Source organism: Trematomus bernacchii, unplaced genomic scaffold (assembly GCF_902827165.1).
Source record: "Trematomus bernacchii unplaced genomic scaffold, fTreBer1.1, whole genome shotgun sequence".
Taxonomy (NCBI): Eukaryota; Metazoa; Chordata; class Actinopteri; order Perciformes; family Nototheniidae; genus Trematomus; species Trematomus bernacchii.
This window is the reverse complement of record NW_022987313.1, coordinates 9,487,654-9,515,267: the sequence shown is the minus strand read 5'-3', so window position 1 is coordinate 9,515,267 and position 27,614 is coordinate 9,487,654. Positions and strand designations below refer to the sequence as shown.

The 27,614-nt window shown below is 40.9% G+C and overlaps 1 protein-coding gene across 1 annotated transcript; it reads right to left on the bottom strand.

Moving 5' to 3' along the window:
* Positions 1 to 1,391: 1,391 nt before the first annotated feature.
* Positions 1,392 to 27,614, bottom strand: exd1 (exonuclease 3'-5' domain containing 1). The gene is made up of 11 exons (XM_034118712.1): positions 27,315 to 27,614; positions 27,103 to 27,168; positions 5,040 to 5,073; positions 4,843 to 4,919; positions 4,682 to 4,746; positions 4,445 to 4,531; positions 4,218 to 4,322; positions 4,053 to 4,133; positions 3,819 to 3,962; positions 3,176 to 3,367; positions 1,392 to 2,318 (listed from the first exon to the last, which is right to left on the bottom strand). The coding sequence occupies exons 1-11, from the start codon at positions 27,445 to 27,447 to the stop codon at positions 1,788 to 1,790; spliced, it is 1,515 nt and encodes a 504-aa protein (XP_033974603.1). The 5' UTR covers positions 27,448 to 27,614; the 3' UTR covers positions 1,392 to 1,787.

The window sequence follows — 27,614 nt, the reverse complement described above, 5'->3', positions numbered from 1 at the left end:
TTGTTTATGGGTGATCTATTTCCATTATACCTTGAGCAAACAGCATGCCCGCAGGTTCCCACTTATCAGTCAAAACAATAATGGGCCTTACACAGTTGAGCAACCATTTTCGGATGCTAAATCAACACAGCTGGACATCCTAAAGTTTGTGTTTATGTCTGTGCGCTACCTTTCCGACTTGAGTCCAAAAATAGCTCGGGAGCATCCTGCTGTGATGCTGGAGGTGCAGTCATCTTTCCCCTCTGAAGGACACAACACTGTCTGAAGTTTGGGAGCAGGGGGAGTGGGAGAGGGAGGGGAGGAAGCAGTGACTACCGTGTGACAAGCGCCCTGTTCCTTCCTCCCAGGCTTGAGAAACAGGAAGTGCTGCACATAAGGCATTATTGTGACGGAGAGGAAATGCAATGTCCTCTAAAATAAGAGCCCCAATCTGGTTGTCAATGACAGGAGCCTGTCCTCCACAGCCCCACAGAGAGACCCCCCCCCCTACACACACTAACCCCCTTCACAACTTCACTGTTGAGTGACGCACATGTATAAAGCAAGCTCCCATTCTGTAGCTTTACAAGACTTCCAAATGAAATGCATACTCCATATAAAAGTCAAGAGAAGGTATTAATAGCTTCTGAAAATGTCAGTGCAGCAGCTTAAAGATCTAATCAAGTGAATCAGCTTTAGGATAATGTCATTTGTTCCATGCTGAACCCAGCCACATACAGATTGAGCAACAGCAGCATTTCAAAGGGTTAAAGGTGGCATATGGGTAGGATCCATCCTGTTTGTGTTTAGCAGAAGCTGAGGAGCTGGTTGCTAAGAGAGATGCAAGGCTTTGTGCCGGGCTGCTTCCTAGTTAATTAAAATCCTACCTTATCTGTTTCACGCTTTCAATTAGAAAGCTCTGGAAAGGGTCCAAGTCTCTGCATGAAGATAACCATAGCAATAAGATGTGATTAATATGGGGGCCCATTCGTGCAGCGGCAAGACCCTGCTGTTGTGGCCATGCCTCGTTTTGATCCTAGCCACCAACCTCTGATGATCCAGGCAACAAATGGCTGAGCGGTGCCTCTGCAAAGTCTGCATGGCACCTCCAGCAGCAAATTAAATGGATAAGATCTGCTTCTGTAGAACATGACAGGTGCTGGCCACCAACTGTGATCATGTACATCTGAACTGCAGCACTGACGGAGGCTGCAGAGTCTCACTGTTAAGCCTGTGCCAAGACTAATGGTTTTCATTAGTCATCTGTAAGCAAAAGAAATGTCAGCTAACAATGTTTTTACTCAATTAAAGGCAGATCCATCACCGTCTGTCGCTGCTTTTTCACAATCATATAACTTCAACACAGAAGACAAGCTGTACCAGCAATAAATCACACTAAGCGTACACTCGTATGGTTTAATGGGCATGGGGAGCCGTTTTTGGTTGTAGTTTTTGTTACAAAAGCCAAGGCTACCATTTTTTTTAAATAAACAATAATAAAACACTTGACTTGTACATGTTTTTTAGATGTTAAAGTCAAGAATGCAATCAATTATCACTCATTCAAAAATAAACTGAGAAGGATTTAGGGGCTAAATGCTAAAGGAAACACAACAGACAGGCTTACGTTCTGTCACAAACAATACAAACATGTTTGAATGAACTGGCAAGCAACTTCCAAACAACTAAATATTAGTGCCTTTTTTTCAAAAGACTTTTCACAATGCATCACATTTTTTTTGAACATTTTAGAGCGCTTGGCAATCAAACAAATCACCTGGCATCAGACAAACCTCGGAAACGAATATTTACTGCCATCTACTGGTCCCTTTAGGAAACGACACACATGGAACTTGATCTTGTGAGATTTGGAGGAGGAAGCCCCTTCCCATGGCAGGTAAGGCCGGGATGGATGACTGCTCCTTCCCAAAGGTCATTCCTCTACCCATTGTGTCCATGGGCCTCTCTATGCACCCTCTGCTTACACCGAGAGACAGGGGACTGTTGACAGACATTTGTTTCCTGAGGTCTGGGACTGGAGCCTGAGGTGCTGTGTCAGGGGAAACACTGGCGACTCTCGGAGGGCTCTTTGGTGGCTCGTGAAGGGGAGGATCAGCTTGTGGAGGTGACTCATCAGCTGCAGGTTCAAAGGACTCTGCCTGTCTGTGCCCGTGCTCCTCCGCTGCAGGGGAGGTCTGGGATGGAGACTGAGCCCGAGGTTTGAAGCGAGCCAGCAGTCCTTGCTCTGTGGCGGGGAAACGGTCGGCAGCCCACTTCTGTCGCTCGATACGCATTTGCTCTAGCTGTCTGAGCTCTCTAGGCAGCTCCAACACACTCTCCTGAGGATGCAAAAGGGAAGACTGAAGACTAGTGTTTTTTATAAGGATGGATTCACATTTTATTTATTTAAGTTTGTCTTGAAACAATACAGCCAGTAAAAAGAATCCTGATTGATGTTTTAGTTTCTTCTGCCTACTCTACATGTAAAGAGATTTCTGCCTAACAACATTTCAATGCAAGGGATGTGGGGCAAAATCAAGAGTCCTCATTCACTGAAAAAATAAAAACAAAACATGTGAGACTCAAGCAGTTCAATCCTATCAGGAAGTGTTCTTATGGCAGCCAGTAGGGACAGGAGCAACTATTACAGTGACACAATGTAATTGGTGGCATGTGAGCATTTGTATTGATACACTTGAAAACTCAGCATCATATCTTTTGTCTTTTAAATGAGCTTTTTTATGAAAGCAATTGGCATCATTTATTACCATCTTGCAACAGCCACACTTAGCAGATTTGTGTCTTTCTTTTGTCAGGGAATTTCCTTTATTGATTGCTGTCTGGATGTGAAGAGTACTTTAGCAAGTGTAACAAAGATGTTCCTAAATACATAACCGACCCTAGCTTTGTTGACAATAATTTAGATAACATTTGTCAAAAACTGATGACAACTTTCCCCTCACTACTCGTGTCTGATATCGTGCCTGTATTGGTTGATATCAGGCACGGCCCTACATAGGAATATTTCTCCAGCTGTTTTGCAGCATGCTCTCATTGTTTTGAAACAGAATCAAAATTGAATATAACAAAGTCGACGGCTGGTCTTAAATGAGTAGTCGGCTGTTTGGCCGGCAGCAGGGCCGTATATGAATAATTCTTTATGCCCTGGACATGTGCTCATGTGTGAACTACCCACCATGCTGACATGCTCCATTTCACCAGGTTCATATTGGCTGCTGCACAGGTATGAATCCACCAGGGTAATGTAGTCCGTCATGAGAGTATCCAGCAGCACCAGTCTGAGAGGCTGGAGGTGGATCGCTGACAGAGCCATGACCTTCAGCAGGGGAACAGGACAGGGCCGCTTGTACCACATCTCCCTTTCTTCCTGTAAACACACACACCAGCGATTACAGTTCATACAGATGCAACTATACAGTTTGGCTTAAAATATTTGAAAAACATATTTAATATTTTGTTATTGACTGATATAAAAACTGGGATATGATTAGCAATGACAGAGGGAATGATCTAGTTTGCATCATTATTCACATTTTGATAGAAACATATATCAAAAATGATCATTGTGTAATTATTTGCAAGGATCTGAATCAAATAAATATTCTTTTCACAAGTCTGTAGAACACGATTTGTGATCATGGACCTCTCTGAAGAATTACAATACTTAAGTCAGGATGATATTTTGAAACATATTTTGCCTTTAACAAATACAGTGCCTCCTGCGAAAAATTACACTAATCCATATTGCCATTTCAATTTTGTATTGAAAAACACTACTATACACCAAATAAATGTTCTCAAATGAGATGTGACTGTACCTTTGTGAGCTGTGACTTCATCTGAAGGGACAGGAGCTGGGAGGACGGCACCTTCAGGTGGAGACTAACCACCTGCTGCAGAGTGCTGACTCTGTCCGGGAGAAGACCTCCAGTGTTGGAGTAGAAGCACATGACATCTGCTACCTAAAACACAAACAGAAAAAGAGCAGGTAAAAAGTAAGGTCTATTAAACATACAGAAGAGAAAGTAGGCCATTGTACACTGAACATGTACCTGCGTATCAAATACGTTGGTCAGCTTTACCCCAAACTGAGTAATCAGACATCCAGCAAGGGCTCTGCAATCATGAATGACCTGTACAAAACGCACAGCATAGTTGTTACGTTAATAATCAGAACTTTGACTGAATAGTATTTATAGTGTGTTTATAACGCTTACCTTCAGCATGTGCTTATTTTCCAGGATCATGGAAAGACCGTTCTTAAAGGCCCGAGGTCCAAGTAACAAGATATCGAATAGGTACACCTTGTGTTTAGTGGCAATCTAAATGAATAAAGACACATTCAGTTTAAAATATGAATCTATATTATTTTCATGAAGGAAAACAAGGCAGCTAGAGACGGAGGGAAGGATTAAAAGAAAAGCAGGAATGCAGAACTTCTCACCTGCAGCCAACACAGTCTCCCGTGGTCAAATACCTCGACTCCATCAGCTCCCACACCTATCACACGCTGCTTCTTGATGTCCATCACCTGACAGAGAGAAACTTAAGACATTATCGAGAGATTTTGAGACAACAGGTCTCAGTAAATATGCCATCACCATTATTTGCTCACGTGGACTTGAAAAAGGTGCAATTTTAATGATCTTTGTAACAGAAAAGGAACCTAAAATCAACTTACAGCAGACACAAACTTTTCTTGAAACTCATCTATGACGACAAAGTTTATAAACTCCTCTTCATCATCTGTAAAAAGTAAAGGATCCACTCAATAGTAAACATGCTTACATAGCTTGGATATAGCTTTAGCAAAAACACCAGACAAATGATTTGTATACTCACCCAATGTGATTGTCTTCCTGTATGGTTGAAACTTTTTCACATTCAAATGCTCTTCAAGGCTGGACTCACAGACATTGCTGTGCAACAACAACACATTGCATGTTAGAGTTAAAAAGCAAGTCAAAGCCAGCACAGTGTGTTGTCACCATAGACTGTGTATATATAAGGTTGTTCTCGAAGATGACACGATTACATACCTGCTGCCAGTGTTGGCTCCATTGGTCAATTCCACTGTTGATTAAAATATACAAACACGCCATGTTAGATGTCAAAACTTTAACTAAGATATTTCTCAATAGTAATATGCAGAGGTGGAAGAAGTACTCAGATATTATACATATAAAAGAAGAAATACCAGAGTAGGATTACTCTGTTACAAGTAAAAGTCCTGCATTCAAAATCTTACTCAAGTTAAAGTGGACCTATCATGCTATATTTAAATGATATATTGTAGGGCCATACCTATATAAGGTATATTTATACGTTTCTGTTTTCAAAATACCAAACAGATCATGCATTTTAGCCATGCCTCATTTCGCTCTGTGTGCGGTTTGCTGTCTACGGGTCTGATTCTGCTGACCACGCCCCCCTGCAGGAGAGGTGAGCCGTGCTCTGATCAGCTGCTGGGCTGTCAGAAGAGGGGGAGAAAAAGAGATCTCCGTCCTCCGTGTTTTATTATATAGAGTCGTTATTCATTTGTTTTAAAGCTCAATAAATAACAAAGAAGACCTTTGACCGGCACTTTTCTAATTTTGTCCGGAAGATTTCAACTTTAACGGACATCTTGACCGGCGAAAGAAACTGAAACTGAAACTCTGCCGCACGGTCCCCTCGTTCCTTGGAAGAGGCGGAGAGGTGGGTGTTTGTCATCTGCTGGTGGACTAACCGGAGAGAATTACAGTGCTTGCCTCGACGGGGAGGGATTGCATTGAATTAAAGCAGCGGGAGCAAACGTTTGTCTCAGGGAGGGAGAAAAAAAGCCACAGCGGAGAATAAACAGAAGGGTAACCATGGTAACTATGGGTGGGAAGTCTTCTTCGCTGCTTTTGTGGCAGACTACAGCGCCACTTACAGGCCTGGCATATGTACTACAGCGTCTCCAGCGCTTTCGAGCGGCAATGGCCGGCCGTGGCCCAACCCCACATTCCCCTGATAGGTGGAGAGTTGGCCCAATAGCCGTAGTGCCACTTCTGTGACGACATAGAAGTGTTCAAATCTGGATCAGTCTGTATCAGATCCGTTGCAGCCCCTTTTTTAGAGATTTGGGTATGGAGGAAAATAGAGAGGGTTGTGTTTTCTGACACTTGGTGAGTTCCCTGGAACACCGGGGACACATATTCATATATAAAAGACGTACAAAAGTGCATTTTGCACGATAGGTCCCCTTTAAAGTACAAAAATATTAGCATCAAAATGTACTCAAAGTAACGAAAGTAAAAGTACTCATTATGCAGATTGGCCCTTTTCAGAATGATATATAATATATATATATTAGGGCTGTCAGTCGATTAAAATATTTAATCGCATGATTGTCCATAGTTAATCGCGATTAATCGCACATTTTTTATCTGTTCTAAATGTACCTTAGAGGGATATTTTTCAAGTTTTTAATACTCTTATCAACATATGAGTGGACAACTATGCTTTATATGTTTGTTTATTATCATTTGAACAATGACAAATATTCTCATGAATATTAAACACAACAACCTCTGAACATTACAAATATTCGCCTCAATTCAACCTAGAACCTCTCTCATACAATAATACGTGTGTGTGTGTGTGTGTGTGTGTGTGTGTGTGTGTGTGTGTGTGTGTGTGTGTGTGTGTGTGTGCGTGCGTGAATGTGGAGACACTGTGATGGATTGTTGGAGCTATGTGCAGCTCAAGGCATATATGCCTGTGTGTATGAGCTGTGTTGCGCGCACTATCCGTGCTGAGTGTGCTGTCTGGCTACCTGCATAAAGTCAAGTGCTCGGCGCAGTTGTCGGCGAAATGTCGCTCCTCTGTTTTCATTGAAACAGCTCCTTATATCCGTTAGCTCAGCTAGCTAGCACCAGATGCTAACAACAACACGTAAGGTGTGCTTCGCTCGCGCCACACATACACACACCCTCCCGGTCCTCCCGATGGCCAGTCCGGGCCTGCCGGTGAGTCTGCCACAAGCGGGCAGCAGGAGCGGGGCTGTCAGCATCAGCTTGTAGATGGTATTTTAAACTCGATGCGCTCTGAAACTACGGCGGCCGAGGACAAAAAATACACATGCGTTAATCGCGTTAAAATAATTAGTGGCGTTAATTTTTTTTTGCGTTAACGCGTTATTAACGCGTTAACTTGACAGCCCTAATATATATATATATATATAATTAATTGTAATGAAAACATATGATAGATATATATCTACAAACAAATGTATTGATATGTTTATCAAAGCTGGTAAAGGTGGAACTAATTTACAGCGGAGCCCCGCGCCCCCCCTGAAATTCAAGGTGTTTAAAAAAAAAAAAAATTATAATCTTTTTTTTTTTATATATAATTTTTTTTTGTTATATATATATTTATAGCACTAAATTGCAACTAATCTATATCTACTGTCACGTTTCACATTGAACATGTGCAAATGTGCTCTTTTATTAAATAAACTAAACGCTTTCATTTTAAGTTGTGAGTTTAGTGTTTTTGACCCTAACGCAGCCTACACACGGCGGCGTGCGTTGCCGCTTGGCGTCTTGAGCTTGGGGAGTTTACGCGAGCAACGCGACCAACAACCAATCACATGAATCTCTGCTGTCAATTGCATAAAAGGTTTTACATGTCACACTTTATATGATGAATATTTATGACATTAATGTCTATGGTGCTATTTTACGCAACATTCCATGCTGGCTAAATACTGTCTATGCCTGCTAGCTGTCCATTCAAACGAAGTACACTGGATATAAACTCCCCAAACAGGCGAAAACCTACCAGTTTCACCCACTGTCTCTGCCACCTCCCTCCATGCCTGGCTCCTCCGGTTTGTATCCCGGTAGGTGAACAGGGACTGAAAGCACCGGGTGATTCCCCTACCGCTACGATTATTTTCTCCTCCATTTTTTGGCATATGAGGAAATGAACTGCGGTCTGGCTCTCTCAGCATACACGCGGTTTGATTGGCTAGCGCTTGTACTGGCAGATTTGCATACGCGGGATTTGATTGGCTGACGCCTCCGCCTCAGCTTCAAAAGTAGAACATTGCTCTACTTTTGCAGCGAGTGTCACTACCCGATCGGTCCACCTGCCCGATCTGTACTGCGCATGTGCGAGATGGTCCGCCATATTGGACAACTACATACGGCAACTCTAATAGGACACTTGACACAGTGGCTTTTGGCAAAGCAGAAAAAGAACTGATAGAGATTAGTTATTGTTATTACAACGTGACTTCACTATTATTTAATATTTAATTATTTAGCTCTAATCGCTGCAGTCTGCAAACAAGAACCCGTGGAATCACCTTTCACGTGTAAGATATGACAATATTATGACTATAATTAGGATAATTGTTAATTACTTAGTGGATGTATGTACATTACAAGTCCTGCTACACAGGATCAGTGGGGCTATGTGAGATAATAGTATTGCAAGATTGATGTTGACCCAGCCTCTTTAGAATATGTTGCAACCATTTCTTTACACAATTATTTAATGTTTCTTTTGGACACCTTTTTTATAACTCTTAGTGTGGTTGTCTTATTCTTAAAGTATACATTACTTACATACATACATACATACATACATACATACATACATACACCCCAAAAATATGATAATTTCGGTGTGTATTTTTGTCCTTACCCTTAATGTTAAAGGAAAGAAGGGAGGAAAATGTTGACAATAATTGATATATCTGGCTACCTTTCTCATGTTTTTAAGGTTTCCCAAAACCGGAGAGAGGAGGAGGCAGTGGGAAGTTGCCCTAAGAAGGGACGGTTTTGTTTCCTGTGGCAGGACACTGCTCTGCAGTGAGCACTGCAGGAGTGAGGACTTTGACAGGACGGGGCAGACTGTCCGGCTTAAAGATGGTGTTGTGCCAACAGTATTCAACTTCCCAGCTCATCTTCAAAGGGTATGTGTATCATTGGCCAACAAGAATTCAAGGTGTATAAGATTGATATATAAATATGTGATTAAATGTCACACTTTAGTTTTTCTTTCTGCAAGTTTAGGAATAAATAATGTGTTGTGTATTACAGCACATTTTAAACACTCAAAATGTCTTTAATTATGTTTATTTTAGCCAGAAGCAACAAGAAGCACAACCACTTCAAGAAGAGCCGAAGATGAACCTCAGCCTAATGTTGTGAGTATTCTGAATGTGGCCAAGACCAGAGAGATGGTCATTGATTTCAGGAGGGTGAGGACGTCTCCTCTACCCCTGTGCATTCTGGGAGAGGATGTGGCTGTTGTGGAGGACTACAAGTACTTGGGAGTGCACTTAGACAATGGGCTGAACTGGAGGATCAACACTGACGCTGTGCACAAGAAGGGGATGAGCAGACTCTATTTTCTGAGGAAGCTGAGATCCTTCAATGTGTGCAGCAAGATGCTGGAGATCTTCTACCAGTCTGTTGTGGCTAGTGCACTCTTCTTTGCTGCGGTCTGCTGGGGGGGCAGCATCAGAGCCGGTGACACCAGCAGGATCAATAAACTGATCAGGAAAGCTGGGTCTGTCCTCGGCATCAAGCTGGACCCCTTTGAAGCTGTGGTGGAGAGGAGGACACTGAACAGGCTGTTGTCCATCATGGATAACCCCACCCATCCTCTCCACCTGCAGCTGGACAGTCAATGGAAATATCTGTGTAATATACTTGCATATCTTGTGTTTTTTTAAGGTGGCTGGAATAACAACCCTAATGCCAGCCAGTTCAAGTACATCTTCCGGAAGCTGATGGCCCGGTGTGGGGTTGTTAAACCAAGCAGCAAAGGTAATTTGACGGCACAGGATGACACAGAGTCCCTACCAGCTGTAGCAATGTCCTCTGCTGCCCAGTCCTACCACATCGACACATCTACAAACCTGTCAGCTGTAGATATGTCCTCTGCAGAAGAAGGAGAAGATCTTCCATCCCCGTTTGCTGACATTCCTGCCCTTGTACATGACCACAGCTACCTTCCCACCCACTTCGATGGTCTTGTGGACAACGCTCTTGTGTACATTTCAGGTAGAGGTCGACCGATAGTGTATTTAGCTTATAACCGATTGTGCCAATAGTCAAAATCTGCGGTGAAAACGATGGGCGATTAATCGGACGATAGTCCAAAAAAAGAAATATTCACAGTCCGTCGAAAATTCTAATTTCTCCATGCTTATTAATTATTATTAATCGGTCCACCTCTAATTTCAGGATTTGTTGTGCGACGGACTTTCAAGAAGCTGTCCTGTGATGTCTGCCGTGCCAGCCTGGTGACGGACGCTGCATCTGCCAGTAAGGACAAGAGCTACCACCTGCTGACTTTAAGAAACAATGGTGATTCCGCCTGAAGGCACAGTGAGTGTTGTCAGGGCAGCAGAGTGGGTAATTCGCCAGGCATCAGCAGTTTCCAGACGATCACAGCCCATCAAACTGCTAGAGGTCCTCTACATTGTGCGGAAGAGGATAGGTCCAGAGGATGTGTTTTTGCTCGGGGAGCACATTGCCGACACACAGTATGGCATTGACAGTCACCACTAGGGATGTCCCGATCACCTTTTTTTGCTCCCGATCCGATTCCGATCATTTGATTTTGACAATCTGCCGATACCGATTTTTCCCGATCCGATCTTTATGCAATGCATTAAGAGAAAAAAAAGGAGGAAAGCATTCAAGTCCCTTAAATTGTCCCCACGTTCTCCACCACAGATAACGGCTGGTCATCCAACGCGATGAATTCAGCTATCTTGGCTGTTATTTTTTTGGCCTTTTCACTGTTCTGGGGCAGTTTCTCTTTCCTTTTAAAAGTCTCTGAAAGTGTCGGTTGTTTCAGTGCCGTTACCTGAGTGGCCGCTGTGTACTCGTCGTGTTGTTGTTGGTGGTGTTTGTATTAGATTGGTCATGTTGAACGTAGCTCTGTTCTTTCCACCACGCGGAACCTCCGCCTTGCAAACATTGCATCTGGCTGTTACACTGCCTTCGCTTTCAATTTTATAATACTTCCAAACTCCTGACCTTTTCTCTGTCCCGACTCCCGAGTCACCAGCTGAACGTAGCCTCTTGTTAGCTTACTGCTACTATTAGACACTGCGCCCATTCTGTTGCCAGATTTGAGAGAAATAAGCAACCAGGTCTATGAAAACAAGCCCAAAAGAAGCAACACATACATGATGTTGTGTAATTTTAACCCAAAACTAAGGCCTCAGGATGACTTTAAGACGTGAACATGGTCATTTTTGTTTTGTAACATTAAATAAAATGTATACAAATATTCTATAAAAAAAAAAAAAAAAAAAAAAAAAAATCCGATCCCCGATTTTTTTCTCCCGATCCCCGATCACGTGAAAATCACGTGATCGGCTCCGATCCCCGATCACGTGATCGGATCGGGACATCCCTAGTCACCACCATACGCTGTTGACATTAGTTGTGTCCCTGTTTTTTAAGCTAAGGCTGCATCACATTGCAAAAACAACTACTCTGAGCTTACAGAGTGGCAGCATGAGACAGAAGCTCACAAAAACAGTCCTTTTCAAAGGGCATTAGCTCCAACATGTGCACATGTGTTACGTGCCGTAGTGGGTGCTTGTGTGTCTCCCTCTCGGGCCGTCTCCACGGCAGCGTTAAAAAATCTTGAAACGCTTCTGCCCATTCACTCTGAATGGGGTGACGTCACTTTTTTTCGCTTTCGCCGAAATGCATTGTGGGCAGGCGAGCGGAGATTCTCAGGATTTTCAAGATCCAAAGTTGAACAATGTTCAACTTTTGAAGCTGAGGAGGAAGCGTCAGCCAATCAAATCCCGTGTACGCAAATCTGACAGTTCAAGCTCTAGCCAATCAAACGGCGTGTATGCTGGGAGAGACATACCGCAGATCATTTCCTCATATTCCAAAAAATGGAGGAGAAATTAGCGGTAGCGAATCAATCACCCGGTGCTTTATGACCAGACCTACCGGGATATAAACCGGAGGAGCCAGGCATGGAGGGAGGTGGCAGAGACAGTGGTATGTTTTCGCCTGTTTTGGGGAGTTTATATCCAGTTTACTTCGGGCTTTTTGGCTTCGTATGTCGCGGGCGGGAGATTCATGTGATTGGTTGATCGCAAAAAAATCCCCAAGCTTCAGATACGCCCACCTCCAAGATTTTTTTAACGCTGCCGTGGAGACGGCCCGTCTCTTTCCCCCTGATGTTTCTTCTTCTTCTTTGTTTAATGGCGAATCGCTACCACTAGGAGCATATATCGCCACCTACTATGTATTTATTAAATCTTCATGTTCCATGATGGGCCTCACCACCTTCAGTCACAGGTACTGGCTCCTCGATTGTCCTTACACTCTCTGTCTCTCACCCTAAAACCAGACCCTTTCTTTTTAGACTAAAATGTCGGGTATCTCTAGGGTCCGTTTGGTGTTTTTTCTTTTCTGTTGCTTCAGCATATGAAACTTTGTATCTCTCTACCTCCTTTGCCTTTTTCTGCACTTCGCAGCCCTGATACGCAGCACTATGTTCCCCACATATGTTTATGTTTGCTCAGTCTGTCTAATAAACCCATAAAATGGTTGTGAAAGAATACCAAAGCTGAGGCTGAACGATGATTGATTGTTGGTGTGCCATGTGTCTTATTGGTTTTGTGTTATACTGTATTTTATTGTGTGCAGCTGGTCCTTATCTCCAAGACACATTTAAAACAAAATAACCTTGAACCTTGAAGCCCCATCTCTCCCCACCTGCCCTTGCTTCCTACATCCCCTCCACACCAAGTTGTTCTTCTTAATAATAATAATAATACATTTATTTTGGGGGGCCGCCTTTCATAACACCCAAAGGTAAGGACACCTTACAGGGCATAGGGGCAATATAGGGAACAATTAAAACAGTGGATTTAGTGAGATATCAGCCGGGGTAAGACAAGACAAACAACAGTAAATGGACTACAGAAGGACACAGGGTACAGTTTATATTATTCTTGGGCTTTTTTCGACTACAAGAACTCAGCGCACCGTGCTATGAAGTGGTAACGTATTTCAAAGGTTCTGGATTTGTTTACAAATCTAGAAACTAAATACAAAACTAGGACGATATGAAGATCTGATGTCAAAAATAATTGTGATAAATGAGACAGAACTGGCCTGTCTGTGAGCTCATTTTATGTTGGTTTGGTTCTTCTGATAAAGGTGTGAATATCTAAATAATATACCACCATATGCTATTGTCATTAGTTGTGTCCCTGTTCTTCAAGCTAAGGCATTGCTAAATTAACAACTCTTGGCTTACAGAGTGGTGACATGAGACCGATTTTTATATATAAAATATAAATATATTTAAATTTTATAATTTATTTTAAATATTAACAATATAATAAAATAAATGGAAATATATACACCGGCAAATATTTAATATAAATACCTTGTGTGTGTGTGTGTGTATATAGCTATTGCTTTATCTGCTTAATGTTATTTTCATATGAAAGTCCATGATTATAAGTGTGCAGTATCATAACTACATCTTTGATGTTTATAAAAAACCAATCCGTTTGAAAATTGGTTGAAAATTGAGCAAGCTATGGTTATTTAAATAGTAAACCATAATGTTATGAATGAGAGCACTGCCTGTAGCAAGATGGCGGCCATGTGGCAACGTCGGTCTCCATTGGCCAGCAGCGCGGGTGAGTCATCTAGTGTTTATATATATCTATGGGTGGACCGATCGGGTAGTGACAGTGAGGCCCAATCCCAAACCGCCCCCTACACCCTACTCCTACACACTACCCCTCCGTTCGCACGGAGGGTCCGCCACATTAAGTGCTGTTCCAAACCAACGAGTGTGGAGCGGTGTGGAGGGGGAGTGGGCTATCAAGCCCTCAAACAGCGAGTCTGCATCAAGGCCCCAGGAAGTGCGCCGGACTCAGATGAAAATATTCGTGGTGGCCAAACAGCGGTACTACACTTCCTTTTGGTTGCCAGGCCCGGAAACACTTTTTCCCATTGACTTACATGGGGAAAGAGTGGTCTGTAAATCGTTGGATAATTTTTTTTAAACTAAATAAACTACCCAGTATGAACACTTGTATAGCCCTTATTAAAAACATTTGTTCCTCAAGTTGTAAAAATGTGCTAATAACGTTATTCTGTGAGTTATTTCCCTCTGCATTATGAACGCGCATCTAACCCACGGGACCGCGCCGCCCGGCACGTTCATGTTACGTGTTCAGCACTACATGCGTTTATCTTTACCCATGGATGCACAATAAGAACGGACCAATATCGCCTTACTGCCAGCCCACGGAGCTGTAATAATGGATATATTGCACATGTTTGCTGTAATTCATCATTTGTAAAATATTATACTACATGGGCTGTATTATTAAATCTTGTACCGTAAATGTTGTATTAAATAAAGTTAATATTACCGACGTAGATTAACGTCCCTGTAGCTTCTTATTGCACTAAGAAGCTTATTGCACTGTATATATATATATATATACATATATACATATATATATATATATATATATATATATATATACATATACATACATATACATATATATATATACACATATATATATATACACATATATATATATATACATATATATATATATATATACATATATATATATACACATACATATATACATATATATACATATATACCTTTATCTTCACCTAAATGCATTTTCTTGAATTCTGGCGATCTCAAAAGTATCATCAAATGATTGGGCATCCCTAATTTAGTTGGATATGACACCTTAAATGTTTTTCTACAATGTTTGGTTCCAAAATTAAACGTGTTTGAACATTTGACCCGAGAGACTGGCGGCCATCTTGGATTTGACCTCTCACGGTCCTCACAGGTCAAATCTGACTTCCCTCCACATCTGAAAATAAACCTTATGGTATGCACTAACTATGTTAGAAATGTCATGCTTTTCTCATAAAATGCACAATTGTTGTGCTTATCCGCTGTACTATATGTTTCATCTTCACGTCAAATGCATATTTTCTACTTTTTAATTTCTATTTTGATATGTTTCAAATTTTTGAAATGTTTATTTCTACTCTTTTAATTTCTAATGATGTGCAATGCCTTGTTTTTTATGCTGCTGCAACGCAAACATTTCCCAATTTGGGATCAATAAAGTACATCTTATCTAATAGGAACCAAAAATACAGTTACGTTGAAGTTGCACTCAATTGCATTTTGATAAAGTGCCATTTTGAATACAACTTTTTTTTACAGGATTCCCTTCAACACATTAACTTCAATGAAAACATTTCTCTACTAAAATATTTTTTTATGGTGATTAATTGTCTCTTTGTTGTAATTTTCTGTCTCTTTGCAGCTGTTTTCCATCTAATTGTAGGACTCTTTAAAGTAAAGACACTACATACCGATATACACCTGGGGCCTCATTCATAACGCCTTGCGTAGGATTGACGTAGGAAGGTTGCTTACGTAGTACAAAGCACAAAAATAGGTACATACATTTTCCGCCATTTTCCGATTCACAAAACATTGCGTACCGGCGAGGGAAGTGCGTACGGCACTCCCTACGCCTGTTTCCCTTTATAAATCACAATCGACTCGTAACGCCCATATTTGCCTATACATAGTCAAAGAAACGCCCATTCATTCATTCATTTTGACTGACTGCATGAAGAAGATCGCAGGAAATTACGATAGAACAGCTAAAAAAGACATCTCACACCGTGTCAGATTTTGGTTATTTTGGGGAGGTCGAGATAAATCATATTGTTTGGTGGATGCAGTTTGAACCAGAGTAGCAGCATGGAGGTCGGATCGTCACCAAAATAAATAAATAAGTGGTCCGAAAAAAGTTAATGACAAAAAAAATACACATAACCTTCCTTAGGCAGTGTGTTTGTCCCGGGGACAGGAGACACCCCCTTGATGAGAAACTCTAAGAAATGATCAGGGAATCCCTCCGGAGTGGAGTCATGACGACTGGATCTGAATTATTTTTGTTGTATTTGGTGGTTTGTGTTCCAGCTGTCGATCAGCAACTATATATCCATAATCCACCAGTTAAAGGAAATACAACTAATGGATTGTGTTATATTAGCTGTACAATTTACCACATATGGTGTTCTTAGTTTCCATACCTCCTGTGTTTTACGAGCTACTTATCAAGTCTTGGCAAACGGCATAAAACACGATTAAACGTGATAGTATATAAAACCATGCTCGTATCTACAACCTATAGAAATGCAAAACGGCGTCAGTTTAGACGTAATTCTGTCCTCCTGCTTACCGCATCATTTATGAGAAAACATTTCATAACATTAACACAACATATTCGAGGTGGTTTTAAATAACATATCCGTATTTATTATAAGTTATGTTTTTGTGTGCACTGAGGAGTCTCAAACTGGCGTTTGTTTAATCATTTAAAGATTGGCTTTAATCAATGTTTGAAAATGAATTCTTCATATTTGATAAATGAGAGGTAACATTTTATTTATGGTATTATTTCCACATATTTCTCTCCATTCTTCCTTCTGCCAACGGTGTCGCAGTTTCTCGTCTCTCCCGTTTGTGTGCTTAGTGCGTACGCATGGGTTAGAGTTTGCGTGGAGGACAGCACATTTTCCCGTCAAGTTAGTATTTTATAAATCGCAAACATTGCGTAGAAACTGGCGTACGCCATTTTTTGAGCGTATATCCCTTTATAAATGAGGCCCCTGAACATCAGCAGGAGAGGACTCTTTAAAGTAGAGACACTACATACTGATATACACCTGAACATCAGCAGGAGAGGACTCTTTAAAGTAGAGACACTACATACCGATATACACCTGAACATCAGCAGGAGAGGACTCTTTAAAGTAGAGACACTCCATACTGATATACACCTGAACATCAGCAGGAGAGGACTCTTTAAAGTAGAGACACTACATACTGATATACACCTGAACATCAGCAGGAGAGGACTCTTTAAAGTAAAGACACTACATACTGATATACACCTGAACATCAGCAGGAGAGGACTCTTTAAAGTAAAGACACTACATACTGATATACACCTGAACATCAGCAGGAGAGGACTCTTTAAAGTAAAGACACTACATACTGATATACACCTGAACATCAGCAGGAGAGGACTCTTTAAAGTAGAGACACTACATACTGATATACACCTGAACATCAGCAGGAGAGGACTCTTTAAAGTAGAGACACTACATACTGAAATACACCTAAACATCAGCAGGAGAGGACTCTTTAAAGTAGAGACACTACATACTGATATACTGTACACCTGGACATCAGCAGAAATGTAAAAAAAAATCTACTTTTGCTGGTGCTGTTGCATTTAAAATCAAATAGTTGACTAAAACAAACTTGAAAGAAATCAAATACATAGTGTTGTTTTTTAATTTGTTTATATTTATTATGATAATTGTTGAATGTAAACAAGGTAATAAAGTAAGTACTGAAGTAGCTTTAAGTCAGTGTATTGATCAGGGCAGAGCCAGGTGAGCTAAAGTCACTCAATACAAAGGTAACTAGACAAAAACAGGAGGAACAAACGAGAAAGAATTCTAGTGTTATTTTGAATTTGAATGTCTTTGTATTGATTGTTATTATTAGTTGAATTCTCAGACTAAATCTCTGGTGACTTGAAATTAAAAGCAAGAAGCTAAACTTAGACAGGAGAAACAAACGTGAAATAAATCAAACGTGTCAGTATTGTTATCATTATCATTATTATTTTTTTATTGATTGACAAGACTTTAACTTAACAAGAAAACAATGGACTAAACATAAATATAGAAATGTACTATTAAGTAAATATGAAAAATATAAGATACATATAAAAATTGACTATTAACTAAACATGATAAATATAACAAATATAAAAATGAACTATTAAGTAAATATGAAAAATATAACTTAAATATGAAAATGAACACTATAAACCAAACATGACGATATAACATAAACCTGATAACTTGTAATGACTAAATGTTCCTCTTATTTAGGGGTGCTAGAAGCAAAGGAATAGTTTATTTATTTTAAAATTAAGGTTGTTTTTTTGCCCCTAGTGGCTAAAACTGCACATCACTGTGAGTCTCTTCTGGAACCTTTGTTGATGTCTAACCAGATCTAATAACTGTTAAGTGTTTAAATATATATCCTGACTGGCTGTGAGTATATGTTGTTGCTCACTCACTTTGAGCTTTAGACTGTACTTGAAATGTTTTAATGTCTTACTAATTTTTGATGTTGTGAGTTTGTTTTTTAAAGTTTTTAAAGCCGATGTCAGGGCTGCCTTTGAGTCTTATGTTTTCCTTTTTAGTCATCGTTGATGTTTGGGCGGATACAAGAAAAGGAATTGATGAATCTTCTCCACCGTGGTGTTGTCCTCCTCTGCGTTGTTGGGATCGGCTCATTGGTTTGCTCAGGTGGATCCACCCTCACTTCCTGTTCCACCTCCAACTCCATCTTTACCTCCACAAGCTCCTCCTTCACCACGGAGAGTGCCTGTGGTGGTTTTTTCAGCTGTTTCTTCAGCAAGGCGGCTATCTTTGCATCCTTTTCCTCCACACAACGTTCCTTCTGTTGTTCCAGTTCCTGGTTTGTCTTTTGCAAGGCAGCCATCTCTGCATCCTTCTCCTCAACACAGGGTTCTTTCAGTTGTTTGAGATCCTGGTTTGCCTTTCTCAAGGTGGCCATCACTGCTTTGTCCTTCTCGTGCATCTTGAGGAGCTTTCCATATTTCATGTTCAGTTCCTCATTGTTTCCGCGCAAGACTTTCTGGTCAATTTCCAGGGCATTCATTTTCACATTGTGCCTCACTTCTGGTTCCACTTTCACCTCCACAACCTCTTTCTTGTCCACCTTCGCCTCCTCCACCACACAACGCTCCTTCTCTTGCTTCAGTGTTTGGTTTTCCTTCAGCAAAGCAGCTATCTCTGCATCTTTCTCCTCAATGCAACGCAACTTTTGTTGTTTGAGTTCCTGGTTTGTTGTTTGCAAGGCGGCCATCTTTGCCTCCTCCTTAACACAACGCTCCTTCAGTTGTGTGAGTTCCTGGTTTCTATCACGCAAATCAGCTATCTTTACAGCTTTGTCAACACAATGATCCTTTTGTTGTTGGAGTTCCTGGTTTCTCTCACGCAGAGCAGCTATCTCTACAGATTTCTCCTCAAGACAACACTCCTTTTGTTGTTTGAGTTCTTGGTTAGTCTTTTGCAAGGCGGCCGTCTTTGCATCTTTCTCCTCAACACAACGCTCCTTCTCTTGTTTCAGTGTTTTGTTTTCCTTCAGCAAGGCAGCTATCTCTTTATCCTTCTCCTCCACACAACGCTGCTTCTGTTGTTGGAGTTCCTGATTTGTCTCACGCAAAGCAGCCATCTCTACATCTTGCTCCTCAACACAGGGTTCTTTCAGTTGTTTGAGTTCCTGGTTTGCCTTTCTCAAGGCAGCCATCTCGGCTTCGACCTCTTCCTGGGCTTTCACTTTCACATTGTGCTGAAACTGCAAAGCTGCTGTATATGCTTTGAGCATCGCTTCCGTCTTTTTAGCGCCTTCAATCTCAAACTTATCCCTTAAGGGAGTCCTCTCCTGCTCCAGCAACAACTCCATTTCCTGATTTTCTTTTTCCAGAATCTCGAGCCAGACTGCCAGCTCATCTCTATTGTTCATCTCCATCTCTACTGCTGTGACGAAATGACCTGTTGTTTAGCAAACTAAATGTAATTGTTCGACTGAATTAACGTCACAAAAATCCCACAAAAGTTGAGTTCACTTGTGAAGATTATCTCGCTAAAAAACACTGCAAGTATCCCTAATGTTTGCTTGCAACAAAACCTATTTCTGCAATGATCTGACACTAGCTGGACAAATTGCTTCTGCCTGCTGCTCTGCTGCTCTGGTGCTCTGATGAATTCTAGAAGATCAATGCAGAATTCAGAATTCTACATGAAAGCAAAAGATGATGTCATAATTCTGATGGTTCCATTCCAAATAACGAGTGAAGGACATCAGCTGACAGGAAGTAAGAATGGAACCATGCTGTTGCCTAGAAACGCAATTGTGTTTAGATAATATAAAGAAATGTAAACAATCGAAATGCTTTATTAATTCCAATGGGAAGTAAGCAACATGTTCTATTATGTTTCATCTTCACGTCAAATGCATATTTTCTACTTTTTAATTTCTATTTTGATATCTTTCAAATTTTTGAAATCTTTATTTCTACTCTTTTAATTTCTAATTATGTGCAATGCCTTGTTTTTTATGCTGCTGCAACGCAAACATTTCCCAATTTGGGATCAATAAAGTACATCTTATCTAATAGGAACCAAAAATACAGTTACGTTGAAGTTGCACTCAATTGCATTTTGATAAAATGCCATTTTGAATAAAACTTTTTTTTACAGGATTCCCTTCAACACATTAACTTCAATGAAAACATTTCTCTACTAAAATATTTTTTTATGGTGATTAATTGTCTCTTTGTTGTAATTTTCTGTCTCTTTGCAGCTGTTTTCCATCTAATTGTAGGACTCTTTAAAGTAAAGACACGACATACCGATATACACCTGAACATCAGCAGGAGAGGACTCTTTAAAGTAGAGACACTACATACTGATATACACCTGAACATCAGCAGGAGAGGACTCTTTAAAGTAGAGGACACTACATACTGATATACACCTGAACATCAGCAGGAGAGGACTCTTTAAAGTAAAGACACAAACATACCGATATACACCTGAACATCAGCAGGAGAGGACTCTTTAAAGTAGAGACACTACATACTGATATACACCTGAACATCAGCAGGAGAGGACTCTTTAAAGTAGAGACACTACATACTGATATACACCTGAACATCAGCAGGAGAGGACTCTTTAAAGTAGAGACACTACATACTGATATACACCTGAACATCAGCAGGAGAGGACTCTTTAAAGTAGAGACACTACATACTGATATACACCTGAACATCAGCAGGAGAGGACTCTTTAAAGTAGAGACACTACATACTGATATACACCTGAACATCAGCAGGAGAGGACTCTTTAAAGTAGAGACACTACATACTGATATACAGTACACCCTGAACATCAGCAGGAGATAGCTCTTTAAAGTAGAGGGACTACGTACACCTGAACATCAGCAGGAGAGGACTCTTTAAAGTAGAGACACTACACAGATGACATTTTTTTATGGATTTTTTGTCAAAGCACTTCAGATATTCATTGCTATCGGGATGTTAAGAGCATTCCATGGAATATAACAAAAAGTGTATCTCGAGCCGGTTTCTCAAACTTACCTACCCCACCTTTAAGGGTGTTGATAGGATATCTAAGGGCCCAATAATTTTCCAATAGGATGTTGGTAATTAAGATAAGATAAGATAAGATAAGATAAGATGGTACTTTATTGATCCCAATTTGGGAAATTGTTTTTGTTGCAGCAGCATAAAAGACAAGGCATTTTACAATAAAACAAAACTACAAATAAACAAGAATAGAAAGAAAAGAAAAGAAAATAGAAAATATACATGTTGAAATAGAAAACATACATGTAGATATTATGTATACAAATATATATATTCAAAAATATATGACATATGGAATATTAAATATTAAATATTAAATATTGAACAGATTATATATGTGTAAAATGTACAACGTGGTTTTACAATGAAGAAGGCAGGGTATAGTGTTTAATTTTTAATTAGGTTTAATATTTTGTTTTATTGAGGGTCACCAGGCTTATTCCAAGTTAAAAGCCACTCATGGCTGCAGGGGTTCAGGTAGAGGACCTCCAAATGGCGCGTTTCCACTACAGCGCGGAGCACGGTTTAAGAGGGCTGTGACGTCAGCGGCCCGTCTTTGGTTGCGTTTCCACTTGGCCTAGTACCGGCCGGCGGGTCCTAATCCTAACAGTTTTTCTGGCCTCATAAAATCGTGGGTCTAGGGCCAGAGACAACGAGGCTGAGTCGGGCTGAGTATGCTAAACTAGAGAGAGCATCGCTGGCAAGGGGGCTACAACTACAACAAGATGGACATATTTGACCGTGATTTAATTGTAATACACGTTTCAAAATGATGCCGAAGTAACAACATACTGATACCGGTTAGTAAAAACCATGAATTAATGCTTTGTCAAGTCTGCAGACAGACGGCAGGCGAAAAACCTTTTAAAATGCGTGTGTTTTCTAAATGGAGATTGGCTAAGCTAACGCAGTATATGCTCCGACCGGCCACACTCACAACAACGGCCTATACAGACATAAATAAAGCAGCGACTGTATTCGCCATGACACAGGCAGTCTGTGGTTTGTACTTGTTTAACTTTTGTCTAGTTTCTGAACATATATGAGGAGCTGTGAGCTCTGAGTGCTAACAGCTAACGGCTGTGTTGTTTTTCTGGGGTTCTCATTGAAGATGACGTCACGGCTCCGCCTACACTGCGTTACTATAGATACTACGATACTACCCCAGTTCCTAAACTGTAATGGAAATGCGCCATAAAGTGAGCCAGTCCTAACGAGGCCTAGCCATACCGAGCGAGGCCGAGCGAGGCCGTGTAGTGGAAACGCGCCATTAGTGCCGGAACTAAGTACAGGAAAGTACTTGGTGTGAACGCGGCTAAGGACTATGTTGTCGATGACGCTAATAAGAAGAGAACAGCGGTATGCAGGGTCTGCAGCATAAAGATCAGTGACACGACCACCACAACATCCAACTTCATTCGTCACTACAAAAAACCCCACAGAAAGCTAACGTTAAGTTTAAGCTACGTTAGACTTGGTTTCAAATCGATTAAGCATTGCAAAGAGAAGACAAAACGGTAAATGAACACTAGAACCTCCAAGGGATTGATTTGTACTAACCCTGATACTGACGGGCTGTCAGGAGAGGGAGAGAGAGGAAAAGAGATGCCTCGTTTATTTCCCCTGTGTTATTATCAGAAGTTACTGTAAACTTTTGAATAATGTAGTTCATCTACTTTTAGTAGTTTGTTTAAATGTTTTAATTATGTTGTTTTTGTTTGTAGAAGTGCATCATTCCTTGATTTATTGTAAAATGAATCTGAACTTTTTGATCTGTTATGATGATAAACTGAAGCAATTTCTAAATTAACCCAATTAACTGAGTTTTAAATCGTCCTACTTAGTTTATAAGGAAATTATGAAGAGGAACAAATTAAATGATTTGAAAATGATATCTATGTAGGTGCTGACGCTGTTGGCGGTTCTAGTGTTAACAGAAGTTTAAATTAAATATGTGTAATGGCAAATGCCATATATGATTTTCTTACCTGGAATTCTGCCTTTTTGAACAGACTTTTTGATTGAGTCCTAGCTATATTGTCTGCAGTTCTAGGGTTAATATGAATCTGATATGATTGTCATCGGTCTAAATTAGATTTCAAATGATTAACTGTGTATGTAATGAAGATCATAGTGTGGGTTGAATCCATTTTCATAACCACTGTCTTTTAACTGATTTAAATGCAGAAACTGGGCTTATTCATCAGAATTTTGTATGACTTGACTTGACTTGACTTGCTTGACCTGAGCAATGACTTGACTTGACTTGCTTGACTCTCACCACAGTGACTTGGGACTTGCTTGATACTTGTAGGTCAAGACTTGAGACTTGCTCATGACTTGCACATGTAGGACTTACTCCCACCTCTGCCATCACCACAATGAAACACGTCCTGAAGAATGTCATGCAAAGCTGCCTGCCTGCCTTCCTTTGATTCTCTCTGAACTGCCTGGTCGTTTTAATGTTTAATGTCAACCATTTGTGCAGATAGCATGAAGTAGAGAAGAGTGCCGATGCTAGCGTTAGCATTTCTCCCCCGGGCTTAAATTGTGTATTATAGAATGATCACACCGGTGACAGTACTATTCAAAGGGTTCACGAAATATGACTACTACTCTTACTGTTTAACATTTTGGGTTACTTCATGTTACTTCATGTTAAGGCTAATAAAAATGACAAGGCTGTAATGCTAACTAACGTGCTAGCTACTAGCTAGCTTGATCCAGACACTCCTGGTCCTTTCATCAGACGGGAAGCGAAAGAACGAGCAAGACCCATTGCTGGTATGATAACAACCTGGTACTAAGCACACAGGCATCTTGTGAAAGTTATCTTATCTTAGCCAGCGCCATATAGATAGATTATATCTATATGGCGCTGATCTTAGCTATCTCTTAGTGGAGGAAAACAATTGTGACATCACTTACGCGACTCTGGGATTTGTAGTCTTTCTAGTTGCGTATTTTTCATAGTCTTATATTTCAACAGTTTTACGACAAACTGTGACTTTTTTTACATGGAAATGATTTTTTAAGATTGACAAACATCATATGTGTAATTCATGGCACAATTCAAACGGGATCGAAAGATAAGTTTTCTCTCTCCATTGACTTCAATACATTATTTTTCCGAAATAAGGTCCCATGGGGCGGAAGTAGATGGGCGTGACTTCGCCACTCTATTATACATCCATGGTCTGCATCGGTGCTGACTTGAGACCGGTCTTACCTGACCGGAGTCACGCTGTGTGTGTCCATCAGGAAACACGCTGTTTACAAGTAGTTCCAGCAAACATCCACTGATAAATTGCGATGTTAACAACCTCATGATAACCTCATATTTTTTTAACTTAGGATCATACCTGTGTTTAGTCTAGAAAAAGGTAAATGTGTGCATTTATTATAAAGTTGTGTATATTTACAGACTGTTGCAAAAACTAAGAAGCTTATAAACATCAGGTTTAAACTAAAAGAGCTTTACAAAAAAGTAACACAATGAAAGATGTTTGGAGTTTTATTTGAGTTATTAATTTACATTTTTTGTCTAAGAGATGCGGATTTGAAACCGTTGTTACATACAGTTACGGCATTTCTTGTTTCTGCCGGAGAGAGGGGAGTTTGTCCCAAAGCTTGCCGCTGTATTTACTCCCTCCATCTGACAGGAGGGAGCCTCATTCAGCTGCGAGTGTGGCTACAGACGGAGTTCACTCCGCCACGGAGGGGTAGGGTCGAGGGAGTGGTTTGGGATTGGGCCTGACAGTGACGGACCGTCCACACAGCAGCGTTAAAAAAATCTTGAAACGCTTCTGCCCATTCACTTTGAATGGGGTGACGTCACTTTCCCTCACTTTTCGCCGAACTGCATTGTGGGCAGGCGAGCGGAGATTTTCAGGATTTCAGGATTCAAAGTTGAACAATGTTCAAACTTTTGAGGCTGAGGTGGAAGCGTCAGCCAATCAAATCCCGTGTACGCAAATCTGACCGTTCAAGCTCTAGCCAATCAAACGGCGTGTAAGCTGGGAGTGACATACCGCAGTTCATTTCCTCATATTCCAAAAAATGGAGGAGAAATTAGCGGTAGGGAATCACCCGGTGCTTTATGACCAGTCCCTATTTACCTACCGGGATATAAACCGGAGGAGCCAGGCATGGAGGGAGGTGGCAGAGACAGTGGTATGTTTTCGCCTGTTTGGGGAGTTTATATCCAGTTTACTTCAAACTTTTTTGCTTCGTATGTCGGGGGCAGGAGATTCATGTGATTGGTTGTTGGTGCCTTGCTCGCAAAAAATCCCCAAGCTTCAGATACGCCCACCTCCAAGATTTTTTTAACGCTGCTGTGTGGACGGTCCGTGACAGCGAGAAAGCTACGCTTTGCTCCCAGAATGCAGTTCGGCGAATCGTGACGTCACCCCATTCAAAGTGAATGGGCAGAAGCGTTGAAGCGTCAACGCACGCCGCCGTGTGTAGGGGCCGTGAGAAACACTGATGCATTATAGAGATGGCAAATCCGGATCCTTTTACGGACTCAGGGTCTTCTGAGTCAGTCATTGAAGAGATCCGGATCATACGAGTCATATGAGTCAGCATCACCAAGACCGTAGAAATCCTATCGGTGAAACCGAAAAGTTGTGGCATTTCACGAGCATATTATTATTCCATATATTTTGAATATATATATATTTGTATATATATATATATATATATATATATATGTAATATCTGCATGTATATTTTCTATTTCGACATGTATATTTTATATTTTATTTTACTTTCTATTCTTGTATATTTTGTAGTTTTGTTTTATTGTAAAATGCCTTATGCTGCTGTAACAACAACAATTTCCCAATTTGGGATCAATAAAGTACTATCTATCTATTAAACTGACGTTATATTAACCTCCGCTACACAGTGTATTTTGCTTTAATAAAAAATGTTGATCACAAAAAAAAGGGTTATTTTGCGATTTGGCAAATCTGAGTCTGCTGTTGACTCGTGCATGAGGACGAGTCTGCTGGATCTCTGGAACTGCTGCTATATACGGCTCCGAGTCCGCACGAGTCTGCTCTGCTGTGTGTTGCAGAACAGTGAGTCAGGATTTGCGAATCTGAGTCTGCTGTTGACTCATGCATGAGGACGAGTCTGCTGGATCTCTGGATCTGCTGCTATATGGTTACGGCTCCGAGTCCGCACGAGTCTGCTCTGCTGTGTGTTGCACAGCGAGTCAGGATTTGCGAATCTGCGAGTCTGCTGTTGATAGCGCGGGAGCCGGGTGCTGGAGGAGGGGCTATGCTCGTGCACATGACGAGTATGGATCTCTGGATCTGCTATGCTATTACGGTTAGGAGCCGTCGGCTCCTCTGAGTCCCCACGAGTCTGCAGGAAGTTTCACTGATCCGCGTCCCCTCCCCTGAGCCAAACGATAACTTCTGGCAGGCAGCTATCCTGTATACTTGCTAAAGGGTAGGCAGATGGACTGGGGTACGTTGTAATGTGATTTTACATGTTATAAAGAGAGTAGCGAGTGACGCAATTTATAGTTTTAATTTGTACGTCACACCAAGTGTGGGACTCAAGGACTCGGGTTAATGGAGAGGGAGACTCGTCACGACCAGCTCATTTCTAGGATCCGGGTTAATGATCCGGATGAATCAAGACTCGCCCATCTCTGATGCATTAATCAATAACAATAATCCACAGCTCCGCTCTCTGCTCCAGAGGATTTAAAAATATATATATCCCAATGCCACAATGCGATGTAAGAGTGAACTCACCATTCAGAATCTCACGGCCGAAGAACATTTTAGAGCCAGGGAGTTTACAGCCATTACTGCCACAAACTGAAACAACAACAAAAGTTAAGTTAGAGTTAAGTTGATATGTTAGCCTTCATAGAGCGAATACATTTTAAACTGAATCATTATAGAGTTCACTCCTCAACAATCTTGTGCTAACTTTATAAAAATAAACAACATTTTTCACTGACCGTCGGCCAAAATCAACGTTTTGTTGGCGTTTATGCGTTCCACGATGCCGAGGTAAAATGAGTTCCTGAGGATCAGTTTGACCCGTTTTCCCTTCAGGATATTAAGCAGATTGGTGTCGTCGTCAATAACCATTTTGAAGTTAGGTTATGAATTGTTTTAAGCAGTTACCAAAAAAGAAAGCTGCTATTTAAGGAAATACAGCTGTCGACGGATGTTACATTGGCCAGCTAGCAACAACTTCTGATTTTACTTTACTAGCTAGCTAGCCTGGCAGAGCTAACGTTATATCCACGAGGCGG

Coding starts and splice junctions, on each gene's coding strand:
- exd1 (XM_034118712.1), bottom strand. CDS start 27,447: ATGGTTATTGACGACGACACCAATCTGCTTAATATCCTGAAGGGAAAA. Junction 5,074..27,102: donor CGGCCGTGAGATTCTGAATG/GTGAGTTCACTC, acceptor TTTAATCAACAG/TGGAATTGACCAATGGAGCC. Junction 4,134..4,217: donor AAAATAAGCACATGCTGAAG/GTAAGCGTTATA, acceptor CGTTTTGTACAG/GTCATTCATGATTGCAGAGC.